Source organism: Fusarium flagelliforme (genome assembly GCF_020744385.1).
Source record: "Fusarium flagelliforme strain FIESC 12 MPI-CAGE-AA-0113 chromosome Unknown B0J16scaffold_7, whole genome shotgun sequence".
NCBI classification, from domain to species: Eukaryota; Fungi; Ascomycota; class Sordariomycetes; order Hypocreales; family Nectriaceae; genus Fusarium; species Fusarium flagelliforme.
In genome coordinates, this window is record NW_025763509.1 from 1,768,196 (window position 1) to 1,793,514 (window position 25,319).

General features: G+C 48.8%; 11 protein-coding genes across 11 annotated transcripts; 5 read left to right on the forward strand and 6 right to left on the reverse strand.

The window, feature by feature from the left end:
• Positions 1-1,417: 1,417 nt before the first annotated feature.
• On the forward strand, positions 1,418-2,337 carry B0J16DRAFT_324228 (cutinase; the record flags this gene model as incomplete). The annotated part of the gene is made up of 2 exons (XM_046125817.1): positions 1,418-1,612; positions 1,675-2,337. The coding sequence occupies 2 exons, from the start codon at positions 1,418-1,420 to the stop codon at positions 2,335-2,337; spliced, it is 858 nt and encodes a 285-aa protein (XP_045979110.1).
• A 424-nt stretch (positions 2,338-2,761) lies between these two features.
• On the reverse strand, positions 2,762-3,701 carry B0J16DRAFT_310290 (Threonyl/alanyl tRNA synthetase). Its single transcript, XM_046124956.1, has one exon. It carries the CDS (start codon positions 3,677-3,679, stop codon positions 2,870-2,872), a length of 810 nt encoding a protein of 269 aa, XP_045979111.1. The 5' UTR covers positions 3,680-3,701; the 3' UTR covers positions 2,762-2,869.
• On the reverse strand, positions 3,702-5,416 carry B0J16DRAFT_349155 (secretory lipase-domain-containing protein). The gene has a single exon (XM_046128850.1). The coding sequence runs from the start codon at positions 5,181-5,183 to the stop codon at positions 3,906-3,908; it is 1,278 nt and encodes a 425-aa protein (XP_045979112.1). The 5' UTR covers positions 5,184-5,416; the 3' UTR covers positions 3,702-3,905.
• A 138-nt stretch (positions 5,417-5,554) lies between these two features.
• B0J16DRAFT_349157 (uncharacterized protein) lies at positions 5,555-6,358 on the forward strand. The gene has a single exon (XM_046128851.1). It carries the CDS (start codon positions 5,629-5,631, stop codon positions 6,190-6,192), a length of 564 nt encoding a protein of 187 aa, XP_045979113.1. The 5' UTR covers positions 5,555-5,628; the 3' UTR covers positions 6,193-6,358.
• Positions 6,359-6,397: 39 nt separating this feature from the next.
• On the forward strand, positions 6,398-7,646 carry B0J16DRAFT_185119 (uncharacterized protein). Its single transcript, XM_046122695.1, has 2 exons — positions 6,398-7,368; positions 7,416-7,646. Exons 1-2 carry the CDS (start codon positions 6,441-6,443, stop codon positions 7,610-7,612), a joined length of 1,125 nt encoding a protein of 374 aa, XP_045979114.1. The 5' UTR covers positions 6,398-6,440; the 3' UTR covers positions 7,613-7,646.
• B0J16DRAFT_404541 (uncharacterized protein) lies at positions 7,416-11,443 on the reverse strand. The gene is made up of 2 exons (XM_046132810.1): positions 10,565-11,443; positions 7,416-10,514 (listed from the first exon to the last, which is right to left on the reverse strand). The coding sequence occupies exons 1-2, from the start codon at positions 11,430-11,432 to the stop codon at positions 7,681-7,683; spliced, it is 3,702 nt and encodes a 1,233-aa protein (XP_045979115.1). The 5' UTR covers positions 11,433-11,443; the 3' UTR covers positions 7,416-7,680.
• Positions 11,444-12,641: 1,198 nt separating this feature from the next.
• B0J16DRAFT_388605 (BTB/POZ protein) lies at positions 12,642-13,462 on the reverse strand (the record flags this gene model as incomplete). The annotated part of the gene is made up of 3 exons (XM_046131759.1): positions 12,642-13,184; positions 13,240-13,366; positions 13,416-13,462. 3 exons carry the CDS (start codon positions 13,460-13,462, stop codon positions 12,642-12,644), a joined length of 717 nt encoding a protein of 238 aa, XP_045979116.1.
• A 1,725-nt stretch (positions 13,463-15,187) lies between these two features.
• On the forward strand, positions 15,188-15,597 carry B0J16DRAFT_324234 (uncharacterized protein; the record flags this gene model as incomplete). Its single annotated transcript, XM_046125818.1, has 2 exons — positions 15,188-15,355; positions 15,445-15,597. 2 exons carry the CDS (start codon positions 15,188-15,190, stop codon positions 15,595-15,597), a joined length of 321 nt encoding a protein of 106 aa, XP_045979117.1.
• Positions 15,598-16,668: 1,071 nt separating this feature from the next.
• On the forward strand, positions 16,669-17,092 carry B0J16DRAFT_404551 (uncharacterized protein; the record flags this gene model as incomplete). The annotated part of the gene is made up of 2 exons (XM_046132811.1): positions 16,669-16,848; positions 16,904-17,092. Exons 1-2 carry the CDS (start codon positions 16,696-16,698, stop codon positions 17,090-17,092), a joined length of 342 nt encoding a protein of 113 aa, XP_045979118.1. The 5' UTR covers positions 16,669-16,695.
• B0J16DRAFT_310302 (uncharacterized protein) lies at positions 16,971-19,091 on the reverse strand. Its single transcript, XM_046124957.1, has 2 exons — positions 18,565-19,091; positions 16,971-18,517 (listed from the first exon to the last, which is right to left on the reverse strand). The coding sequence occupies exons 1-2, from the start codon at positions 18,601-18,603 to the stop codon at positions 17,351-17,353; spliced, it is 1,206 nt and encodes a 401-aa protein (XP_045979119.1). The 5' UTR covers positions 18,604-19,091; the 3' UTR covers positions 16,971-17,350.
• A 1-nt stretch (position 19,092) lies between these two features.
• Positions 19,093-24,974, reverse strand: B0J16DRAFT_364835 (uncharacterized protein; the record flags this gene model as incomplete). Its single annotated transcript, XM_046129963.1, has 11 exons — positions 19,093-19,620; positions 19,686-19,753; positions 19,807-20,195; positions 20,245-20,312; positions 20,365-20,401; positions 20,457-20,638; positions 20,687-20,822; positions 20,869-20,929; positions 21,760-22,947; positions 23,215-23,228; positions 23,292-24,974. 11 exons carry the CDS (start codon positions 24,972-24,974, stop codon positions 19,259-19,261), a joined length of 4,188 nt encoding a protein of 1,395 aa, XP_045979120.1. The 3' UTR covers positions 19,093-19,258.
• Between the last annotated feature and the right edge of the window lie 345 nt (positions 24,975-25,319).

Below are 25,319 nucleotides of genomic sequence, written 5' to 3' on the forward strand. Positions count from 1 at the left end.
CGGTTTTCAAGGCATGATGCAGAAGTCTGCGACACTGAACACTATATTCATGACAGCCTCGGCAATTTTGATGTTGAGACGATCCTTTTCAAGCCTTTAACAAGGCGGGACGACGTTGCTAGTTTATTTACTTCCATAAACAATCTACCCACAACAGCCTCGGTGTGCTGAGAAAAAGATGGTGTGAAGGAATGAGGATCTTGATCAGTTATTCCGCGAATCCGCAGCCTCATCACACATCATCTCACGTCAATTTAACACTTCAGCCACATCTCCAACCGAAATGGGCAAATCATTCGCTTCCAAAAGTCAAGAAACAACCTGACTCAGTCCACGTGCACATACCATGTTTCAATTACAATACGAGACGCTAGAACTTTCATTAGCATGAAACTAGAAGCATGAGCCAGTGTCAATCCTCAGCCGTATTTCTATTTCTGTCCCTGCCAGAAACTAGACCATCTAATCAGGTAAACAAGCATCAGTAATTGTGGTTTAACTAAATAAGTTCCGGGGAACATGCCATCTAAAGTAGTAGAAGTCCTGGTCTAGGGGTAGTGCGGAATTAACCGACCTCTGGGGCCTCATTTTATACCGGACAGCTTTAACTGGAAGTAGTAAAGCCTCATAAGAAAAAACAATGACTGCCTCTGAAACCGGGAATACTGTCATCATGGTTTCCAATGCTGCGCCGTAGACACACCGTAGCCCGTGCACCACATGCAATTTTTTTGCTTTGCCCACTTTCACCTGCGTTTCAGGTTCCAGGGGCAAGAAGCAAGTCAAAGCGCAGCCCAAAAAGTCTTGGTCTGCAGCTAGCTGACTTGATCGATTGATTAATTAATTAATCTAGCTTTGACCTGTTTCATTGTACGTGCTACCGTTTCGTTGATCAGTGGAGTTCTCTAGCCTCAAAACCACGGATGAATTTCCTACTTTGATGTATTCTTGCGAAGAATAGAAGGATTAATGGAATTCGTGACAGAGGATTGAATGACTCGATGGTGTTGCATTCGTCGGGTGATCTACTGACAGGCCTGACGTACGGGCTCGGCGGGAGCTAGATGATGTGCCAGGGTCTTGGCTCTTCGGTGGAACTCGTACGAATGGATGCTACTCTGTTTTGTGATTGATCATTCCTCGGACAGTGCCATCACTTCGTCTCAACTAATTTGACTCTTTAGTCTAATCTTCAAAAGAGTTAGTCTTGCGAATGCCGAGACACACACAGTCGTTGATGAGATAAATACTTGACCATGCCCTCGATGTAAATTGAAGATATCACAAGCATCAACAGTCTCTCGCTCAAACAAGCCGGTCTTTTCTCAGCCTTTTCACTTTCTTTTATTCTTCTTCACTTCTTTTCAGTCACTCTTTAGAGCTTAGGTCTCAATCAGTCACTTGATATCCATTCACAATGAAGTTCTCCATCGCCACTGCTCTTCTCGCCGCCACGGCCTCTGCCCTCCCCGCAGGTCAGGACACCGGCCTCGAAGCCCGTCAGCTTCTCGGCGGCGGCATCACTCGCGACGATCTCAAGCGTGGCAGCTCGGGAAGCTGCCCCAAGGTCATTTTCGTCTTTGCTCGCGGTTCCACTGAGATCGGCAACTTGGTGAGTTTCTCCACATCCGAAGCAACTTGACATATCATATGCTAATCTTATTAACCTTTCAGGGTACTCTGGGTCCTCTCGTTGGTAACAAGCTCGAGGCCAAGTATGGCAAGGGCGGAGTTTGGGTTCAGGGTGTCGGTGGTGCTTACACTGCCGGTCTTCCCCAGAACGCTCTTCCCCGTGGAACTACCCCTGCTTCTATCAAGGAGATGGTCGGTCACTTCAACGATGCTGCTCAGAAGTGTCCCGACGCTGTTATCCTTGCTGGAGGATACAGTCAGGGAGCTGCTCTCGCCGCCGCCTCCGTCACCGATGCCGACGAGTCTGTTCGTAACAAGATTGCTGGTACTGTTCTCTTCGGCTACACCAAGAACCTCCAGAACAAGGGACAGATCCCCGATTACCCCGCCGACCGCACCAAGGTCTTCTGCAACGTCGGCGATATGGTCTGCACTGGTACTCTGGTCATCGCTCCTGCTCACTTGACCTACCAGGGCAAGGCTGCTGGCGAAGCTCCCGAGTTCCTCATCCAGAAGGCTGACGCTGCTATGAGCTCTGGTGGTTCCACTGGCGGATCTACTGGAGGCTCTACCGGAGGCTCTACCGGTTCCGACTCTTCTACTGGCGGCGGTCTTGGAAGCGGTCTCGGTAGCGGACTTGGCAGTGGTCTCGGTGGTGGCTTCGGCAGCCTCTTCGGCCGCGCCCGCAGCCTTTTCGTCCGATAAGCGATGGAACATGGCATGATGAACTGGCTGTTTGAGCGATAACGAGGGTGGGCAGGCCTAGCCCTTACGAGATATGTTTAGCTTCTATTATTTCTTAGTCCATATGTCAATTTTCTTGGGATCCCCATATTCTTCGTCTCTTCTCGTGATTGATGTCAAAGTCAGGATGATATGTGCCGGCAATTGCGGCAATGTGCTGGGGTCAAAGAGATCGGATCTCTCTACTACCGGCTTCTGTGTAACACTGGTGGATAAATGGTAGTTGCCGTCGGGGTTGATGCTGGATTCAGCGACTGACAGCCCAGGGTCTGACAGGGACCCTCGTATACGAGGACGACCCTAGTTGCATCACATCAAGGCGTAGGCATTCTATGCCGTAAGAAGATCAAACTGTTAGATGTCACTACTTAGACATGTCGAAGTCGCATGAATCGATATCTCTTTCATAAAGTGAAGATGACTCAACTAGACTCTATGCTTATTTTCCGTGCCGCGCCCTCATTCTCTATGTCTATGTCTATGTCTATGTCCTCTATTTCACTAGATAACTAACCTTTGACTTCCCCTTACTCCTCGAAATCTTCCTGACAGTCGTCTCCCCACACAAATCAGTAGTATCAACATGCGTCCCACCACAAGGATAAACCTCCGCACCCACAATCCTCACAACTCTAAACTTCTCCCCCGGCGCAACAAAGCTCGCATCAGGCGTGAGATGCTCCAGTCCATTCTTCTTAAAATCCTCCTCATCCCAAAACTCAATCTCCACAGGCATCTTGGCGGCGATGAACTCGTCCACTTTTGCTTGGATGGGCTCTTTCCACTTTCCTTCGATCAGACCTTGGAATTCGCATGATGCTGAGTCGGGGAAGTGAGAGGCTTTGAGTTCTTCGAATCCTTCGACTTTGTCTTTTAGGAGATGGTTCACTGCTGAGCCGAGGACGTGGCCGGCTGTATGGTAACGAGAGTATAGAAGACGTTTCTCGGCGTCGATTTCTGTGGTGACCATATCGCCTTCTGCGAACTTCTTGTCGGACTCGAATTTGCCAAAGTGCAGAACTTGACCGTCTCGTACAGCATCCATGCGCGCAGCAGCGACAGTGAATGAAGCACCAGGTTCACTGCTCATCTTTCCAACATCGGAAGGCTGACCTCCGCCTTGGGGATGGAAAATTGTTTGTTCCGTGACAACGGCGAAGTCATCGTCGGTGCCTTGCTTAAATAGCTCACGGTTCTCTTCTTCAAGGGTGTTGAAGGGGCGGATTGCTGTGACTTTTGTCACGAGGGAGTGAAGCTTTGCGTTTCGCTGGAAAGCGAGGAATGTTCGCGCTGTTGAGGCCATTTTGGTAAGAATGAAGATAATGGATGAGAATGAATGAGTGAGTAAAATGAGCATGAAGGTGAGTAGATATTGAAAAATGAACGAATAATGTCGCTCAAATCGCCACTGACGCTAGTGCTGATAGAGTCTAGTCGCTGTAAGCTCTAGGGCGCAGGGCGCGCTGGAATTGATCTCACAGGGCGTACTTCACTAAATGGAACACTGAAGAACACAGTAGAAATAAGCGCTATGCAGAAGCATCCACCGACACATCCAGAACATTGCACCATTCAGTTGATCCGTAACCCTCTTCGAAGATAGCCCCAAGGAACCCAAAGACTCTCTGTTTTCCATTCTCAATCTCAGTGACATGATTACCAACTTCATTCCTATCAAACGTGATCTCCGCCCCAGCATCACAGAGTTTCTTGACTGTTGCATCGGTCCACTCAATGGGACAAAACTGATCTTTGACAGCCTTGTACACAAACATCGGCATGGTAGGAACTCCTCCATGTCCTAGCTTTGCTTGTTTATCGAATAGTTCTTGTAGTTGAGGCGCTTTGAGATCTTGTGAGCCGTTTTGGAAGAAAGGGTAGATGTCGTGTCCTGAGAAGTGCGCGACTGCTTGGGTGAGCTCTAGATCGAGAACGGACATGAATTCGGCCTTGGTAGCTGGTACAAGACGGCTCTCGAGGTATTTTCTTGCTTCTGGGTATTGAGACGTTACGCCCAGAAGGAAAGCGATCAAGGTTCCGGCGATTGGACTCTTGTTGATCAGGTTAAAATCACCAGAGATGTTGTCAACAAGTCCACCTAGAACGGCTCCCTCAATCTTGACCTCGGGTGCATAGTCTTGGTGCAGCTCTGCCGCCGCAAAGGTCGCAATTGAACCACCACTATATCCCCAAATAGCCGTGTTGTACCCTGGATTCTCCTTCAAATTCAACAAATACTGGACTGCTTTGAGAGCGTCAAGTGTCGCATGTCCACCCTGAATGCTGGCTCCAAAAGCAGACGTCGGTCCCCATTGATCGGGCGTATTAACAATCCACCCAAACGCCATCATCTCATCAATCAGAGACGTACTCGACTTGATACCCAGAGTCGGCTCACTCTTGGCCATGACGCCAGATAGAGCAAATGAAGGCGCCGAGTCAAGATTGGCAGTGTTGTAAGCAAACTGATACGACAACAGCGCAGCTTTGCCTGATGGTGCACGATCAATTGACTCGGGTATGAACAGTGTAGTAACAGACCATGATGGATCGTTCTTTGAATCGGTAGAGCGATAAAGAATGTGATACGCAGCTGAAGAGTTGGCGACAATTTCTGTCAAGATTGGAACGCTGCGAATGCGAAGAACATCGCCGGGTTGCTTGGTCTGCCAGCCTTGGGGGGCGGTATACCAAGGATCCTTGCTTGGAGGACTTCCTTTACCTTGGACTACAGCGCTTGTGTCGATGGTGCTGTCGAACGCTTGGACGACGGCGCAGAGATCGCGCAGCCAGTTTAGAGGAGTCATCTTAGGCAGATTGTAAGACGAGGGCAATGTGAAGAGAGGAAGTTATCGTCAGCATTTTCTGTGAGAAGAAGTCAGGTCATTGCGGCGTGTGCTTACATGTTGAGAAGAGTAGGGATCGCCAAGCCTAGCCGCTTTCGAATATAATTTTCGAATGTCTCAAACGATCAGTATCGTAAGGAAAGTGAAGCTATCCGGATCTTGAGTGTTCATGCGTTTAACTTGGCATGTTCACACGAGACCCTTGGTCTTCGCCGGTGGAGCCGATACTGGCATCAGCGCTAGAAACACCACTAACCGGGCATGTTCTGATTGGTGCGCCATGTTCATCTGAACAGTAACTTACGTGAGACCGTGTCAAAAGTTAATTCCTCATCTTCATCGACTCTGTCATAAAGCCGCCGATTTCTGCAACCTCTCTACTACATCTCACATTCAATTCTTTGCAATGACAACAGACAAAATGGACAAACCCGAGGTCGTCATCAAAATGGCTCTGCCAGAAGACGCAACCAATAAAACCCTCATTACAACCCTTGCAGACATCGTCAACACAGCCTACACAGCCGCTGAGTCCGACATCTTCATCCCCTCTTACCAACGCACTTCTCCCGCTGGAATAGCATCCTACATAACCGCCTCCCAACTCGCAATCGCCTACAATTCCACCGGTGAACCCATTGGCTGCGTCTTCATCAAGATCCTCTCACCAACACTGGGTCAATTCGGAATGTTAGCTCTGGACGCCAAATATCAAGGCACCGGTCTAGGAAAGCAGATTACTGCTTTTGCGGAGGATGAGGTTAGAAGACAAGGTTGTGAGAGGATGCAGCTTGAAATCCTTATGCCGTTGACGTTCCATCATGAGGGCAAGGCTAGGATGTTGGCGTGGTATAATAGGATGGGATATGAGGTTGTTAAGTTGGGGGATTTTGGGGTGGATTATCCTGATTTGGTGGGTTTGTTGGCTGGACCGACTGAGTATAGGATTTTGGAGAAGCCTCTTATTTGAGTGTCACGTCGATTCATAGAATAGCTTCACAGCCGGGTCGCCCTACGTCAGCGTGATACTTGTATTGCAACAAAGAGCTTTCATGAGCATCTGTGTAAACTAATGAGAGTTAAGTAAAATAAGTGGCTGTCGAGCTTGACTAAGAAGCGCTGATGTAATCTGAGACATTCATCACACCAACCCCTCTCACTACACTGCAATTCCAAGACCATTGACGTGATGACATCTGACATCTAAATCTTCACAACATGAGACTCTTCAAACATCTCTTATTCGCGACCTTTGCGTGCGCACTCCAGACCCCGCTCACTGATCCGTTATCGTACATCATCTCCTCGTCGCCATTACTCGAGCTCCATAAATCCCTCGTCGAAGAGACTTCAATCACAGGCTCCGAAAAGTCCGTCACAGGCTACCTCCAAACCTACCTTCGCGATGCCGGCTTCTCCGTTGAGACTCAATCCGTCGCCAAGGACCGCGATAACATATTCGCGTACTACAAAACGCGAAAGACGCGCGTTCTCGTGACTTCTCATCTGGACACTGTTCCGCCATATTGGCCGTATGAGAGACGCGGCGATGAGATTTGGGGGAGAGGGAGTGTCGATGCGAAGGGTAGTGTTGCGGCGCAGATTATTGCTGTTCGGGAATTGTTTGAAAAGAAAGAGATTCGGGAGGGTGATGTCGCGCTGTTGTTTGTTGTGGGTGAAGAGGTTGGTGGTGATGGCATGAAAGCTGCGAACAAACTCGACTTGTCGTGGGAGTCTGTCATCTTTGGCGAGCCGACGGAGCTCAAACTGGCTACAGGACACAAAGGCGGATTGCGCTTCACTGTCAGAGCGAAAGGCAAAGCGGGACACTCTGGATACCCCGAGACCGGGAGCAACGCGATTGACAGTCTAGTCAACGGACTGGTAGCGCTGAAGCAAGCCAAACTTCCATCGAGTGATGAGTTTGGTAATACTACGATCAATATTGGTAAGATCGAAGGTGGTATTGCTGGGAACGTCATCCCAGCGAATGCCTCTGCTATCGCGAGTGTGAGGATTGCAGCTGCGACAGCTCATGAGATGAAAGACTTGGTCAAGAAGATTGTTGAGGGCAGTGATCCGCATTTGACTGTTGAGTTCAGTACATATGGTGTTGATCCTGTGCCGCTTGATCACGATGTTGATGGTAAGTGAGCCCCTTGACGTGAAAGACTGATGCTGATATGGTGACAGGTTTCGAGAAAATAGTGGTCAACTATGGAACAGATATCCCATCTCTCCAAGGCCACCATAAAAAATATCTCTATGGACCAGGGTCTATCCTCGAAGCACATTCCGATCATGAACATCTCAAGGTGTCGGATTTGGAGAACGCTGTGGGAGGCTACAAAGCGCTGATATCTCACGCGTTGCAATCGTCAAAGAACTAGATACTCATCATGAATCCAAAGTCTATATTCATTACAATCCTTTATACCAAAAACGCTAATCTGATCTATCAATACCGGTTATACTTCCTCAACAACCTCTCAATCTTACTCATAACCTCCGGTATCCGAAAAGGCTTGCTCACAAGATCATCCATGCCACTCTGCAACGCCGTCCTTATCTGCTCATCCCGCACATTCGCCGTGACTGCAATAACAGGCACATGCTCTAGTATACCGCCCTCCTTCTGCATCCGTCTGATCTCAGAAACACAGGTTAGACCGTCCATGTTGGGCATTTCGAGATCCATGAGAATTACAGACAGTTCGGACCCGTCATGTTTGCAGAAATGAGTCTTTTTGAGAAATTCGAGGGCTTCGACTCCGTCGTTTGTTGCGCTTACTGTGCAGCCTACTTTGCGGAGTTGGTTGACTAGGACTTTTTGGTTGATGAGGTTATCTTCTACGATGTGGATCGTTAATGCGCGAGGATCGAATGTCTCATCAGAGCCGTGTCGTCGTCGATTGTTGGTGGGATTGAGGATGTCGGAGTTGCCAGACGGTGTGCGGACGGGTCCTCCTGTGGCGGGATTTGTGGTGGATGGTGTTTGCGAGAGGACAGGTTGGTTGGAATCCTTTTTGGAGGGTGCTGCTGAGCGACGGGCTTGTACGTAGAAGCCAAAGTCGCTGCCCTTTCCGGCTTCTGAAGCAACGCCGATACGACCGCCGTGAAGCTCGGCAAGACGTTTCGAGATGAACAGACCGAGACCGCTTCCACCGTATTTGGCGTGTGTTCGCGGTGAGGCTTGCTTGAACCGTTGAAAAAGAATTCGGCGTTCGTTTTCGGTGAGACCACAGCCTGTGTCTTGGACTCTGTATCGCACATACAACGTATCTCCAGTGCCCCATTCCTCTGACGATACGACGTTGCCGAGCTCGCCTCTTGTCGGTGCGAATGCAAAGCCTGCAGTATGCGTGCCTTCCGGCGGTGTCTTCGATACACCCACGGTAACCTTAATATAGCGTTTCTCGGACGAAGCCGTAAACTTGATAGCGTTGGTCATTAGATTGATCAGAATCTGCAGAACACGACTTGGATCCATAGCAACCCAATCCACAGCAAGATCTTTAAACTCGTCATGAATCTGAATCTCAAGATGAATATCCTTCGCCAACATCTCTGACTCAAACATCTTGACTACCCGCTCAACGATAGCTTGCGGTTGGCAGACCACTGGTGTGATGAGAAGAAGATTCGAGTCCAGCTTGGAGACGGTGAGGATATCATCCACGATGGACTTTTGATGCTGCACGCACAGCGCAATAGTCTGCGACGCATCAAGACACGAATCCAGAACCTCCTTCGATGCGGGTACACCACTTGTCTTTGCCGCCTCCATAGCCAAAGTAATATCATCTGCACACTGCAAAATCGCACTCAAAGGATTCCTCATCTCATGCGATGTAATATCGATAAACTCGTTTTGTTGTCGTCTCGTCTCCTCCGCTTCTTGCAATCGTCGATTCTGCAGACCTTCAGCCCACTTGAGATGCGAAATATCCGTGATAGAGCCCATAATTGACCGCAGCGTACCACCAGGTGTTATTTCAGGATGCGCTGTGACCATTACCCAGAGATCGATCGATTCGCCGTGGATGTTAACAGGATCTTCGACACCCTTTCGTAACTTGACTTCACCGGACCAGGGTAGCAGTTCTTGTGTGAGGCGATGCCAGCCCTCTTCCATGATACTTCCCGAAGTACCCATCAAATCGACCCAAGCCATATCCCCATGGGTATCACGCGTATGACCGGTCATTTCGTAGAATCTGTCATTTGCTTCGCGCAGAATGCCTTCAGGACTGGTAAGAAACATTCCCAATGGCGATAACTCCGTCATTCGGCGAAGACGACTTGCTTGGAGGTTAATCTGCTGCGTGAGCTCCTCCTTCTCCAAAGCCGCAGCTTCAGCAGCATCGCGTCCACGGCGGGTTTCTTCTTCGAAGAGAATGATAGATGCTAGCGATGTAGCGAGTTGGTTGTTGAGTAGCGACGCGAAAGATTTGTAACCAGCGTCATACTGTCTGCGAGGATTGACGCCAAGAACCAAAAACGCTAGAACATTCTCGCCATTTGTCGGTCGAACAGGGAAGATAATCGCTTCAGACCCCGTCTCGCCAAAACCACGCCACTTAATCCCCTGCAAAATATCCTCCGGCAAAGTTCCATCCCGGATGCGAACCAAGGTAGGTTCACCGCGCGTCCGCATAGCTTCACGGAATGACGGCACAAATCCTTGATGACTCCTCTTGAGATCAATCTGATCCGGTGCAGCAGCATGACCTCTCGGAATCCCAATCGTTCCCTCAAGATAACAAGACTTGCTTGAGATGGTGCTTCCTGAAGAGCTCGACTGATGATCACCGTCCTCTGCATCTCCAACAGAATAAACAAGCGCGAAAGGAACATCCTTGTGATTATCCTCCAGTCCTTCGAGAACAAGTTTCCAGAAACTTTTAATCGATGTTGCTTTGCGTAGAGATTCGCCAAGTTTGTTGATGGTAGCCATTCGACGCTGGCCTAGAATGAGATCGGTTGTTTCGAAGGGTGCATTATAAAAGCCGCAGATTCGGTTTGTGCCGCCATATAATGGTGTCAGTGACCAGCAAATATGCGTTTCTTCCAGAAATCCTCTTCTGAATAGCGCTAATTCATCATTGTCGCTGCGATGGCTGATTCCTGTTCGAACAACTTCGGCAAAAGCTGATCCGAGAACATCCCATGCTTCTGACCAGGGTCCTGATGCGCCGGTACCCAACATGGAGGGGTGCTTGTTTCCGGCGTAGTGAATGGCGTATTGCTCATTGTACAGCATCGTCATGTCATTTCCCCAGAACAAGCTCGCTACATCAAAATTAGCAAATTAATACATTATCATGTCGATCAAATCTTACCAGGATGAGGATTGGTAATAACCAAATTCGCCACCTGTCGCAGTTCTGGCGACCAAGTATCCATATGTCCAAGAGGCGTTGAAGACCAGTCGATATCCCTCAAAAGCCTGATATACGGTGTTAAAACGCCCTTTGGCTTCTCAACCGTCCAATCTGCAACGGCTTTCTCAGGTTTTCCTAGCACGAATGATCCGCTGCTTGAACTACCTGTGATACGATCTGAGCTTCCCTTGGACGTCCCAGCTCGCCACCATGATAGAAGTGATTGTTTTCGCTGGTTTGATGTGATGAGTGTTGTGTCTGTCGAAGGCAATTCCGGTGCTGTAATCTCGGTCGGGCTCTGGAATATTTCCTTGATTTCTGGCTCCGGCTCAGGCTCCGGTTTTGGTGGTTTGGGGTCTTCTTTGACATGCTCCGGACCTTTGGTACCCGGGGTACTCGCCCGCGAAAGCGCGCTTGAAGATAATGTCCTGGGCGGTGCGCTGTGCTGCCAGAGTCGATTCCCACTGATCAAACGCCATCGTTTGGCCACAGTCGAACCCGTCCATAATAGATCTTTGTACAAAAAGAACAGCGGGAAAACATCCTTTGAATCATCTTGGGTTGTAATTCCAGTGGCCCAATTCCGAAAATCGGCATATGAAACAGGTTCTGTTTGAACGTGGGAAGCCTCCTCCCCTCGGACCACGTCATAAAGCTTCTCATGCGTACTCAACGCCGTATTGGCAAACACAGGCAGAACAACCTTTGATCTAGGCGGTGACTCATCATCAGGATCCAAATCAATAATAAACGTCGGTCGCGAATCTGCGTTGAGAATATCTCTAATGTTGAGCTTGTCGAGGTCGTCTGCGATGTCGGACTCCATATTAAGCCTGGTCCCTTACGAAAAAGAAAAGGAACAATGAGGGAAGTAGAAACATGGCGGAATCAATTTTTGTGAGTGGGTTGGGTTGCCAAGAAAGGTCATTGGATTGACACTTGACTAGCGTAACATATCTAAACAACGCTCAGCCCATTTTCTTGTTTGACCTTGGAAGTTGTGAAACTCTATCTTATTTAATTGATGGGGATACCCATGCAGTCTATGGTCTGTGGTTTTATATAAAGAGGAGCATCCGCCTCACTTGTCTTCAATATCTCGATTGTTTCTCAGCCTCTCTCATGCATACTTTCAATGCAGTTAGTTAGTTCAAGCACGGTTAGAACATGAAGCACGCACTCAGTAAATTGTAGGGATAACAATGCGACAGAAATGATGTAACTTCATGACCGGAAAAAGTCATCCTTTTAGGCTAATGCACCGGCGCTAACCTTAGCGGGCCGATCCAGATCTTGGGTCCCAACTTTTCCATCGCCTTTTTCGCTTTGGGATCACGATCTGGGGCTGCTTACTCTCCCATTCTTAGTCATGGTAGATCTCGGTAGATGATACCCGGCCCTTGATTCAGGCACCGTGTTTCGTGTGGCGCTGTGGCGGTTTTAGCGCTGAGGCTCAAAATACAGAAAGACTTCAATAACTTCACATGGACTGTGTACGTTTATGCTGGGATGCAAATGTGTTGTTTAATCTTCTGAAAAGTAATTTCGTGGCACTTGACGAATTATGACCCCATTCCTTGAACCCTCTTTAGACTCTTCCCTGCCCTCAGAGTAATGTCCGATTCTTGTTCTCTTTTTGACTGTATAACTTCCACCTGCCTGTGCGAAAACATTTTGTTAAGTTCTCGCCGCCATTCTCGTTTGGTGTCGCACAAATAAAGCTCTTCTGTCATAGCTGTACTTTTCTTTACTTTCCATGAACCTTGCAATATCGTCGTGGAGGTCGGTCACGGTTGTTTGACATCTGTTGTTGTAGGGTAGTCTGAGTAATCCATGGCCAAAATCATCCCTTCTTTTTTTGGTGTTTCTCGTTTGTGTGTGTGTGTGTTGGCTTGGGTATGGTTGTGTTTAGAGTTTTTGTTTTCTTGGTGATTTTTGCGTTAACCTCATGCTGATGTTGGGGGAGGCACAGACAGAATAAAGCTGGGCTGCGCGCAGTGTGGGCTCGGTTCGACGGGTCTGCCACTCAAGATACTTACAGAGTATTTGAGTGCAATCTACCATCAGCATCACCCCAACGAACCATGGCATTACATTGATAGCAATTTGTCGGGTTGTTACCCATGCTACTCCATGGCATAGCAACGTCACAGTTGTAGCACCTGTAGACCATAGGATTCCGCTTGTGCACGCGGCGAACCAGAGTAGCTGCAAATTCAGGTACCGACACCATCACATCATGGAACCAGTCCTGCTCCAGCAAGAAATCAATCTTCTCAGTGACTCTGTCTAGAATAGGATCACAAAGACCGAGATCTGGCGACTTGTACATATATTCAATGAGCGCCACAAGCTCCTCCCGGGAAGCGATCCATCCCGCGGTGGATCTGAAGTTCTCTGCTGCCATGTTCTTGAGCGTATCTACCATGTAATAATCCGCGATCTCGCCGACCTTGGCGTGGAACAGGGAGTCCTTTTGTTGGCTTCCCACATAGTTGAAGCTGTACATGAAGCGCAACATAGCTTCCACGACAAGTGGTTCAAAGTCTTTGATTTCGATGACTTTCTCGGTGCGTTCCTGAATTTCCATTAGTATGGGCGCCTTTAGGACGGCAAATCGAAAAGTGACTTACTTTCCATTCGCCCGTGAACATCTTCTTAAAGTGGTCTGAGTGGCATGCCAAAATTACTTTGTGAACTTTGATCTGGGTGTCTTGACATTTGACAGTGAGGTCAGAAAAATCTTCATTGTTGTAAAGGCTGGACGTCAGTGTGTGTTAGACGAAGGAAGCACTTACCGTATACTTACCTTTGAAAGGACTCGTGGAAGCCCAGAATTATCTCGATACCCCCCATTTTCGCGGTAGGATGTACAGAAGGGGGTTGGAGAGATCTGTTGATTGAGGAACCACGTGGGTTGTTTGTTGCAGGAGGAAAAAGATGAAGGTTTGCAAAGTTTTCTGTTCTCACTCGGCTGCCTGATATCACAAACTCTATCTTATCATACAAAGGCTTTGATAGTAATGCGTAAGCTTTTGTGTTCAAACCTTCAGTCCATACGCGAAACTATCGCACAGCCTTGTGATGGGCCCATGGCGTATAATGTCTGTAACATGCGATTTAGGCTACGCCTCTTTTTTGGGAACATCTTGAAGGGTCCCTTTTGAAATGTCAACCAATAATTACTCGAGCTTCAAACACTGAGCCTCTTATTGGATGCAACTTCTACGCTGTAACTGGCCGTTCCATCCACATTATTGGAACGACTATGCTGCTCTTGTGGCAGTTTCGTGTGCTCTTTGGAGAGGACATCGTTTTAAATAACGAACCCGGAAAAGGAATTTACCGTATTGAATCATTGTCAAAAACGGAGAAGGCTGTGAAATAGTGGGAAGAACTTGTTGTTCGTCAAATAACGCATGTGGGAAAGACTCACCAATTCACGATACTTTCCGAGAATTACTATGCCAGGACGTACGACGAGAGCAATGAAAAGAACAAGACGCTTCACTTGCTGAAGTCCATGTTTCATGTTAGGCAGGAAGGTCTGGGCGAGGCAGTTGCACATAGAGTGTGGGCTGAAGAGTCTTGGGAGAGTCGCATTTAAGATTGGAAATGGACTTGGACGCGGAGGTGAATTGATCATTATGATGTAAGGTATAGAGAAGCTTTTATTGGTCTACATGGTGGTAATAGTGATTGTGTAGATCTCATGTCGGTCTTTCCGGATATCTGGTAGAGCTGAGATGCAGCGATAAGACTAGCTATGCAGCCATAAAATTTATCTAGCTAATCTTCCCAGGTCCCGGGTTCCTCTAGCACTTCTGTCTCGACATCCAATATGCTCAAGACTGACGTAGAGTGACGTCTAGCTCCCTCGAGGACTAAGAGCTGGAGTGATTTACGATGGAGTGAAATGCCATACAAACGCGAGAGGTTACTGTCCGCCTTCGGGGATCCCGCAGGACCTTTCGGGCCGCGGGCCGTTCCGGTGGGTCGTATCCAGATAGAACCTCGGCCTCTTCCTCTTCCTGGCTGGATAATTCGGAGGGTAGCGCCAGGGTGTCAGCATAGAAGAAGAAATGATTTACTTCATTTTAATATCCTAAGCCTTGGAGACTAAATCTCCTGTTACTATCCTGGGTAGGCGTCATCATAACCAGATAGGAAGCGGGGGAGATCTCAAGACGTAAGAGCTAGAGAGCGGATACTCAGATTAGGTTTTTGGTAGTGGAGGTTTGAGCACAGGAGGTTCAGTACCACACCAATCACGTCGGTCCTACCCGCGACGAAGCTTTCTCCAAGATCTGATGGGCGAGGACTAGCAGGCAGCTTACGCCGCTTTCCTTTGTGTTGAAGATTCTTTCATAAAGCTCACATCATGGTGCATCAAAACACCAAGACGTGGAAAGTATCACGTCGATGATCGGCAGGATTTGGAAAGTATCGCGCGGATGAACAGGTGAGAACTTGGGTATAATATCAAAGTCATTTCTTAGCCTTCCAACTCAACCCATCCTCTTTATTCATCTCTTTGCACTTGCAGTCAACTATCTTCAGTCTCGACCAACACATATCATCATGTCTGACCAAGACCAAGCCCGACTTAACCAGGCCAAGGAATCCCTTCTTGCAGCCGGTAAACAAGCCCAAAAGGAGAAAGATGCCGCCAAGGCCGATTATGAGAAAGAGAAAGAATATGGTATGGTGTCCGACGATCAACCCTTAGCTCAATGGTGTGCTACAAATGTGAGTTTTCCCAGTATTCGCAACCTTCAGGAACGCTAAGATAGTTATGTAAGCGTCCCTCGCTTCTGGTGTCCTCTAACCAGTACCAGGCTTGTCGGGCACAATATAGCACAGCTTTGCAGCTCTGTGATGGCAGTGCGGCGGAGGAATGGGAACAGGCCCAGAGTTTCGCTTTTGGGAAGCTATTGCGTGCCGGGAATACCTTTGAAAGCAAACATTTTATTGGCTTGCCTGAGGAGTAGATGAATCCTACATCTCTTACAGGGGAATTGGTGGGCTGCTGGTGGGCAGAGAGAGTATCACAGAGATAAACACCAAAATATACATGAAGCATATCTCCCTATATATGGGTTTATCGCGATACCTGACCATGCTTGTGGGATTCCATAGACACCTCTGTCACCTCCACTAGGTGATTTGTAATTTTGTGATTCGTGATGGGCCATACATACACGAAGGATCACTTGTCGCCTTTCCGAGCCATTAAAAGACAAACGGAGATGAAGGGGACAAGATCTCACGATGTTAGAGCTGGAGGGTGAAGTACAAGATTATGTCCTTGCTAGCGAGCCGGGAGGATCAGACCAACCACAACGTCGGCCCTACCGGTAAGGAAGCTTCAGCAATAGACTAACCAGTAAGAACCAATTGACAGCTTACATAGCTTCGCGATCCCCTTAAAAATCGCACGTCATGTTGCATCAAGACACCATGGTAGCAAGCGTCGTGCCGATGAACAGGTTTGAGCTTTGGGAATTGGGGCTGAGGAATAGCGGAACACCAAGGAGAGAGCATATCGTGAGGTGGTTGATCATCTCTTCCAGAGTCAATAGGATAACCGTGAATGTCCTTGGTTTGCTTTTGTAATATAAAACCCCCTTCTCCTAACAAGGTAATTGAGGGGAAGCGGTGGGCTGCTCTTCGGGACTTGGCTAATCAGAGCGCCGTATAGGTGAGCTATCAGAGAGATCAACACCAAAATACACGCAAGAGGCGTGTTTAGTATATGTATGTCTCAGTGTCGCAAAGAAATATTATATCAATTGAGGAAATTGAGCAGTGCCCGTGCGCGTCTGGCCTTGTTCTCCAGCCGCAATTGGCTCACCACTATTCAACAAATCTGACCTTATCCTCAACCGCATAAGGGTACTGCCTGGTTTTATGGATTGATGCCCCATGAGATACACGTCATGTAAGACATTGAAAACACCGTGCTGCCGATCAGCCAAGAGCTCTTGGGTATATAAGACCAGGCTCAATTCTCGATTCTAGCTCTATCCATTCTCTTCACTCATCTCTTCACGTCCACATATCCCAAGTTCCCACACAAATCGATCATCATGGCAGCCCAACTACGTCTCCAGGATGCCAAGCAAAGGCTGCTTGAAGCCGGCAAGGAAGCTCAAAAGTACAAAGACGAAGCCAAGACCGCATTCGACAACGATGAGTTCAAATCCGATGACCAACATATATGTGAATGGGTCGTCCAGAATGTAATTATTCCCAGTTATCATACCCTTCAAGTCCGCTAACAACGGCTGGAACCAGTATCCCCAACTTCCAGCGGTTTACCAAGAGTACGCGGCGGCATCTCACGCTTACTTGGCAGCTTTGCAGCAGGTTGATCCGAGTGCGGCGCAGGAACGGCAAGAGGCCCAAAACAAAGACCTCAGACCGTTGTTTGGTTCCGAGCATGCCTTTGAAAGGAACTTTTATATCAACTTGCCTCAGGAGTAGAAGTCCTGTGCTGTAGGCATCATGGTCCGCTACGATTGAGAAACATTTTAACGCTACCTTGTTCATTGCGTGACCAAGTAATGAGGTTCTGCAAGTGGCCATCTTATTGTGATAACGTGTAGTGTTGAGAGGTAATAGTAGCTTCAACGAAAAGGACGTCATGCCATAGGTAACAAACCAGCGACGGAGACCAGGGTACTTATGTGTTAGTCTGTTAAACGCTCACTAAAACAATCGCTATGCAAAACCGTATGCTACTCAATAAACACTCCTACCGGCAACACTCCTCCCATCCAAACTTCTCCGACCCATACTCCGTCTATCAACACTCATTGCCCTCGCACTCCGTCTATCATCGACAACACTCCTCCCCGACGAACTCCCCACCGACTTTGGCGGCATGATCCTCTTGTTCATATCCACAGGCTTCGCTGAAGCTATACTCCTTCTATCAAGATCGAGAGAACGTACTTCAAAGTCCGGCTCCCTCTCCATCTCCGCAACGCTGTGTACTCGGCCGATGTGGTTGACCAGGGTGTCGGCGGTGGGACATAGGACGTCCTCTTCGCGGAAGCGACTGCATAGGACGCATGCGAATTCTCCTTCGGGTGTGTGGCATTTTATGACGAAGCGGGGGCTGACGTGGAATTCGAGCTCTTCGTCGATCTCACGTTTGTAGCCGTGGTCGTTGATCAGCCGCACTGCTGTCTTGCCAATTGCCCAGCCGTCGTCATCGTCTACATCGATATGGACGTCGCAGGCGGGACAGAGATGGTCGCCGCGGGGAATGAAGCTCGCAGAAAGGCCTTGTTCGGGAATGTGTTGTAGATCGAGAGCGTAGCGGCAGTACAGAGATTCGTCTGCGACGACGGTAGGCGCTCTCGGAGGAGGAAGGGCTTGGGGAGGAGGGAGTGGAGGTGAAGGGCCGCGATCTTCCAGACGCTCTCGTTGTTGTCGCAGCGCCCCAAGAGATCCCTCCCTCGCTGCATCAGACGCAGCGATCAGCCTGGACATATCCGCCCGATCAAGCGGCCTCCCACTATACAGCGCATCCTGGAGGACATTGATCACAGTCTGCTGCATGGCAATAACCTGCGCCTGCAATTTGTTCTCCGTGACGACATCCCCGATCGCAAATCTCTGGCCATATCTCCTGTATCCGTCTTCAAACTCGCGATTGATGAGGGCACCCGATCGCTCAAAGGAGTTTTCGACCTCGTCTCGTATGCGTTGCCGGTCGGAGGCGGCGCGGTCGCGTTCGTGGGAGGCTTTTTCGACATCGGCTCTGAGCTTCTTGATCTCTTCGTCTTGAGTGGTGTCGCGCTTGGCTTGTTTGCGCTTCTCCTTGACGCGGTCATAGAGACCCATCGAGGAGGTAAAGGTTCCGACGAGGGTAGAGCATAGTGTAGCGATGATGAATGTTTTCTAAACAGTCAGTATAGCCAAATGGTACGACAGCAAGGAGCACATACCTTGAGGTTCTTCTCCTCAATCATGTTGGCATAATTCATCTTGGACGGTTGTGTGTAGAGTAGAGGTTGAACCCCGACCCTTCTGAAGCTTTAGCTGGCAATATTAACTTTGAGGTTGGCTTGATGCCCAACGACCCTGGAAAGTGTCGCAGATCATCGGATGTATATAAGCCTCAAGTCTCAGTCCCTGGCAAGGGTCTTCAGGGTGCACAATGATGGCATAGCATGCGACACACCGCCAGAAGTCGTAGGGCAGAGACAGAGAGCCAATTCTTTTTGTTCTGTCGATGCACATTTACGTAGCATGTCATTCACTGACGTCACGGCATTGTGCCAAGTTTTTGTCAAGACACATAATTGGCGGGGCTTGTATTTGGTGTGATGCTTGTTTCCGGGCCGCCGAGAAGGTCGCCGCTTGATTCCCGAGACTAAGAGTCTTGTCTTTTGCTTGATAGGATAATTTTAGTATGGAGCGGGAAAGCCAAGGCCTTTTAGTCGAGCCTGTTCCTGAATGAGTTTGTTAGAACAGACAAAGAAGAGATTCGGGTCAATGGATGCACGGAGCGGGGCAAAGATAAATCCGAGGAGTCTTGCTCCAAATGCGATTGCATCATGCGATGATAAGATACCGATAAGATAACACCAAAGATCAAAGTAGCCACCCAAGTTCGTCAGTCATACAATAAACCCTCCACTATTGGCCCTTGCCATTGCTCATTATGCTCAAGCTGCTCAGCTCAACATCCTGTTCATGACCTTCCCTCTTGCCGGTTCCCCTACTGCTCGAAGACGCCAATGTCGTACCGCCCAAATTGCCAGGATCTGAAATAACAAGCTCTTCCTCATCGCCATCCTTGATTCGTATCATAGACCGATCGACAAATACTGCTGTACGAGATCGGCTGCTCTTCTGTGTGGTGTTGTTGGGACTGTCGGGTTGCTTGAAGCCGTTGAATATGAGTTGGAAGAGTTGACGTATTGGTGCCACGACGGCCACTACGAAGCCGACGTTGAGTTCGATGTTGGCCCAGATGACGGAAGAATGCGTGTTGGAATCTGTGGCACTGTCAGCAAATGAAATACATCAAATAGTCGTCACTGACTCGACAATGTCATCTTACCTGTCTCACTAAGATTGGGCAGGATCTTTGCCGTCATGACCAATCGCACCAGACTAACCGCAGTCAAACTGTGACATGTCAGCTCACCGAAGAAATCATCACCAGAGTGAGGCCAACTTACAAGATTCCAATACCAAACATGCACATGACCCGAATCTTCTTATCCCATCTCAACCCCAGATTATACAACTGAGTCATCGGCAGAATAAGCATCCAAATGTCAACCACAAAGTTGATCACGCAATGAGCCATAGTGATCTTCAAAGCCTGACCGTACGTCTCCATCGTAACGCTTAGATCCGATTTTCCACCCCAGACAACCTCAACAGTGCGTCCCACGGTGAGGTTGCAGACGATGATGACGATCGAGCTGATGGCGTTGAAGGCCATTGTTGCGTAGACCACGCGTCGGAAGATTTGGCCAGGGAAGATCCGGAGGTAGAAGAAGAGAATCGACATTTTGACAACTCCGATACCACCCATGAACAAGACTTGCCAAATAAACACGTTCTGCGGATACGTTAGTGTTGTTGGGTAAGGCGGGTGTTTCTGGATATACCTTGAAGACGCCTGTGAGATCGTTGCTCTGGTATAATGTCTTGAGCGATCCAAAACCGGCATCAATGGCTGTGCGGGTTGTCAGTACACCTTCCACTATTCTCTTCGAAGGAATACTTACTGCGAAGAAAGAAAACCGTGGATGGAACAATGATACACTAAAACCAACCATCAGCCGCTGTACATTAAGAATTGTACGAAAGGTCAACATACGTAAGTGAAGATAGAAAAGGTATCATCAATACCCCAAGGCGTCGTAACGAATATCTTAGAAAGGACGAGCAGTACTACTGCCACCGTGCTGATAGCTGCCCAGGCAATGATGATAGCCCGGTAAAGCGGTCGGTTGTCCTCGTCTGGGACATCGCATACTGTGCTGACGAAGTCATTGAACTCTATGCTCCATTAGTCACATCCCCGTGTCGTGCAGGCATACGACGTACCAAGCGACTCCCTAATTGTGCACACCTGCGAAATACAATTCTGGATTGTCCGACTAAACTCCTCGCTCTTGCACATCTCGTCGATACTTGCGTTCGTCGCCATCGGATTGCTCATTACTTGAAACACACATGGTAACTATGCGGTTAGTACAAGGGTCGTCGGCATGAGTAAGCGGACTTACAGAGCATTGTGGGATGTCATCTAATGAGAGCGCATAGGTGACTTGCGAAACATATGCCACGCTTAGCAGTAGGGCTGCCCGTAAAGAAACCATTATACGAGTATAATAAATTAACAATAAATTAGCAACACACAAGACCAAGACAAAACGAGGAATTGGGCGGGCGAAATCGCCCTTATGAAGTACATTAAATCACATCTCAGAAAATGCCTTTACGCATTGTGGTGGACTAGACTTGACGCATACCAGGGTAAACTAATGACAAACGTCTAAAATGTCATATTTTTCTTTTCTTTTTCTTTTCTTTTTTCGTCTACAGAAGAAATGCAGTACAGTATCTTGATTGAATGTGGTTGCATTCGCCAGGGCATGGAATTGTATCCTTCTTTGGGTATAGCTTTCATCTCATCGAGTCAGTGCACGATCGCCAAGCTTCTGACCAGGGCTTCGAATACGGTTTCTTTTCTTTTTTCATTGGTCAGAACATCATCCTTTTTCACTCTTTTCTTGCGGGAACATGTTTTGACCTTTTAACTGATCCGCGATATGCACGACTCAACGGTCGCTAATGGATATGCAACGCTTTGACATCGTTTGTTTCGAACCATTTACGAGCATGAAGACGCAGGTACTGCATATCTACGTCAGGAATAGAGGAGACAACAAGCATAGAGCCGAGAGAATAAGCATACATCCGAGAGGACAAGCACTTCAGTGGCGCATCCCTTGTAAAAAAGAGCTTCTCAATTGGACAGCTTCGACAGCCGAAGGGGCAAATGACAGATCGAAATGCCGTACGCTTACTCTGAAACTTATTAAATGTCTCAGATCCATACCCGATTGCTTTTTGCCTATTATCTGACCATTTTCTGTCACTATATCAGATCGGACCTGTCACATTTTCGCAGCATCTTGCTCAACGTCTTTTTGCCATCGATGTCGATGCAGCACGACACATGCGCCTCTTCGGCTCCGATCAGCCCCGTCGAGAAAATAACCGTTGCAGAAGGCCCGCAGTGTGCAGCCAGGGTTATCAGAAACGTCCAGTTCGACTGCCTGCCGGTGAAGACATTACCCGCAGACGTCATCCAGTCTTGCAGTTCCTGCATCTTTCGCATGTGAAGACTGAAGCCCATGGGTCGGTTGGTGTATTCGTTACACCAGTCCTTCCACGCTTGGTTGAAGGGAAGGCGGAGCTTGACTGTGAGGCTAGGCAGGTGGCGGTGGTGACGATGGATAGCGAGCAGGGTTTCTTTCAGTGCCGAAGATGAACTCTCGGCGTAGTTCATGTCCATGTGGATCTGAAGCTCTCTCAACCGAGGGAACTCGTCCAAAACTCTTAGTCTCCCATCGCGTAGCCAGGCATAATGTTCCCGAAAGAGCCGAATCTTTGTGATACTATCCAAATTGACGGCACTAATAGGCGACGATTCCTTGAGTGGCAAGTGCTTACTCCGACCGCGTCGACTATAAGTGACAGGCCAGTAAAACCGTCTCCGGAAAACATTTGCCCCATACAGAATCTCGCTTGCCTCGGCATTGACTCGTTTACAAGTCTGCAAGATCTGCGGATGGATCTTCAGGTCCGAATCATACAGTTCCTCAGCCAGTACGCGAAATTTCCCACTGCAACACAGCACGGGAAGATTTTCGGAGACGAGAAGATGGCGATAAATGCCAAGACGGACCTCGACCGGAAGCGACATGAAAAAAGAAAAGTCGGAGGCGGAGTTCTTAGTGGTGGGATTCGAGGGTGCGTGGACCAGGACTAGCGCGCCGTTCCGGGATGCAAGACGAGACTGGGTCTTGTAGGACCGGGAGAATTCCGTTCTCCGTTCCGTCGGGGATTTTGACACTGGGGAGTAGTAGTCATTGAGTTGGATGTCATCCAGATGTGACGTGGTCCATGCTCTTGAAGTTGATTCAGGAACAGATCGGGATGGTACATGAAGTTGCAGATTTCCATGGTTGCAGGTCAGGTGAGATTGATGTTGCATTGCGGACTTTCCTTCTTTTTTGTTTGAAAATGCAAAAGTGCTTGGTGGGTGAGATTGCAGGATGGGATGTGGTGAATATGATCTGTCAATTGTACAGTCATACTGTAGTCATTGCGGATCATCTATCTTCCACTAGCCACTCACCAATTACTAACCTGGTACAAAATGATCCTTGTATGTCCCTTCATTTATTCTATAACGGTTTCATTCTATAAACAGAGTCTTGAATTATCATGAACAATAGTCATCTGGTCCACTATGTAAAGTCTAATGCAGTATCATCATATCATAAATCCACTCTGCAATGTCCTTAACTCCATTCCCGCCGGTATTTTATTCATGACAGTACCGTACCCATATTCTCTATTTGCGTCCTCGCTTGCCACGACCGTTGTCACCTTGGCCTCCAGGAGCTCCGTGCTTAACGCGAGGTCGATCAGCCGTAACGTTAAGACCCCTAACACCCTTCAGACCCATCTTTGAAACGGTGCTCTTCTGCAGAGCTGGTACTTCAGGAGCGCCGAGGCCCTTGAGAGCGAACTGGTTGCCTTCGTGGACGAGGTTTGCCTTGTCCCATCGGAGAGCCTTCATGTGGCTGTTGTAGTAGCCCAACCAGGCTTGGTAAACGCGAGCCTTGTCATCGTCTTCCATCTTGGAGGCATGGTTGATGACGTCTTGGAATGGTGAGACGTCGGCTTCGCGGGGGTTGAACTTAATCTCCTTGAGGGTGTAGGTGGGGAAGAAGCTCTCTGCCTCACAAACGATGAGGATACCTCGACCGTCGGCGTCAGCGCGAGCAGTTCGGCCCAATCGGTGGATGTAGCTCTGCTTGTCGGCGGGAAGACCGACTTGGATGACGGTGGTGACACCAGGGAAATCCATTCCTCGAGCGACGACATCGGTAGCCACAAGGATAGCGCTGCGAGCAGTTCGGTACTCATTCGTGATTCTTGTTCGCTTGCTCTGCGTCATGCGACTGTGCAGGACCGAAACGGGGGGCAGTCCTGGCATAGTCTGAAGAAGGTCGGAGTAGAAGTCTGCCATGGCAGCGGTGGTCGCGAAAAGAATGGCCTTGAACTCCTTGCCTCGGGTAGCCTCCTCGCGAACGCAGCCGATCATGGCAGCGGTGACGTCTGCAAAGGTAGGGACCTTGATGAGATCCTGAGGAACGCGCTCGTGAGTGTTGATCTCACCCTCGGGGATGGTCGAGATGAACTTGTACTGAGGTGAGCACACCAGCTCGGCGACTTGCTTGACGTGAGGGGCAATAGTGGCGGAGAAAAGCATGCCTTGTCGGTTGGTAGCCTCTTTGTTGGGAAGATGCGAAACGATGGAGCGAAGATCCCTGAGGAATCCCATGTCGAGAAGGCGATCGGCCTCATCAAGAACAAGAGTATCGAGGTTGCGCAGAGAGTAAACAATCTCCTCGTTGGACAAGTGATCCAAAAGACGACCAGGTGTAGCAATGAGAATCTCACAACCAGCGAGAATACCCCTCTCCTCGCGGTCCTTGTTGGTACCACCAATAGCGACCTGCACGCGATACTGAGGGAACTTCTTCAAGACTCTGGTAGCCTCAGTTGAAATCTGCTGCGCAAGCTCACGAGTCGGCGAAATGACAAGCAGCGAAATAGAACCCTTGCCACGGCCCTGGTTGATCATAGTCTGCAGCGCAGGCAGAAGGAAAGCCATCGTCTTACCCGTACCAGTACGCGCCTGAACAAGACAATCGCTGCGGTTGGGAGGAAGAAGCTCATCCAGAGTCTGAGCCTGCACGGGGGTCATGTACTCGAATTTCATGTCGTCTGTGATGGTGCGCACGATGGTGTGGTCAACCTTCTTGTTCTCCAAAAGACTTTCGAAGCGACGCGTGCTAAAGGCACCTGATTCCATGGCGGGAGCAGGACCGGGCTGCGCAGGATCAACAAGGTCGATATCGACAGTTTCGTTCTTCTGCCGTTGCTTTTGTTCATTTCCTCTTCTGGCAGGAAGTACATTGTTGGGGTTGACCAGCTTGCTACCCATTCTGTTGCCGCCGCCGCGACTGCCACCGCGACTGCCGCCACGACTGCCGCCACGACTGCCGCCACGACGTTTGTTGCCGTCCATCAGAAATGAAGAAGAATAGTATGAGGTAAGTGTTGTGAGTGATGAAATGCGCGGTGAGATTCGCAGATGTGAGGTGTTGAAACGGAGAAGTTGCATGTTTTCCGTTGTGAGATGAAAGGAGGCTTTGATATTGAGAAAAGTCTCTGCTCCTTTGTCCTACTTGCGCTAAACCATGTTTGGTGGCGGCCAGTGACGCAGGGTCGTGGCGCTAGACTGCAGTGGGGTTAGCATCTCTAGATGATAAGATAGGGTAGGTTGAGTGCAAGACGGTGAGTGACATCCAGTAAATCATTCTAGAACAAACTCAAAGTGAATAAACTTCAATGGAAACAATCCAAGCGCCGT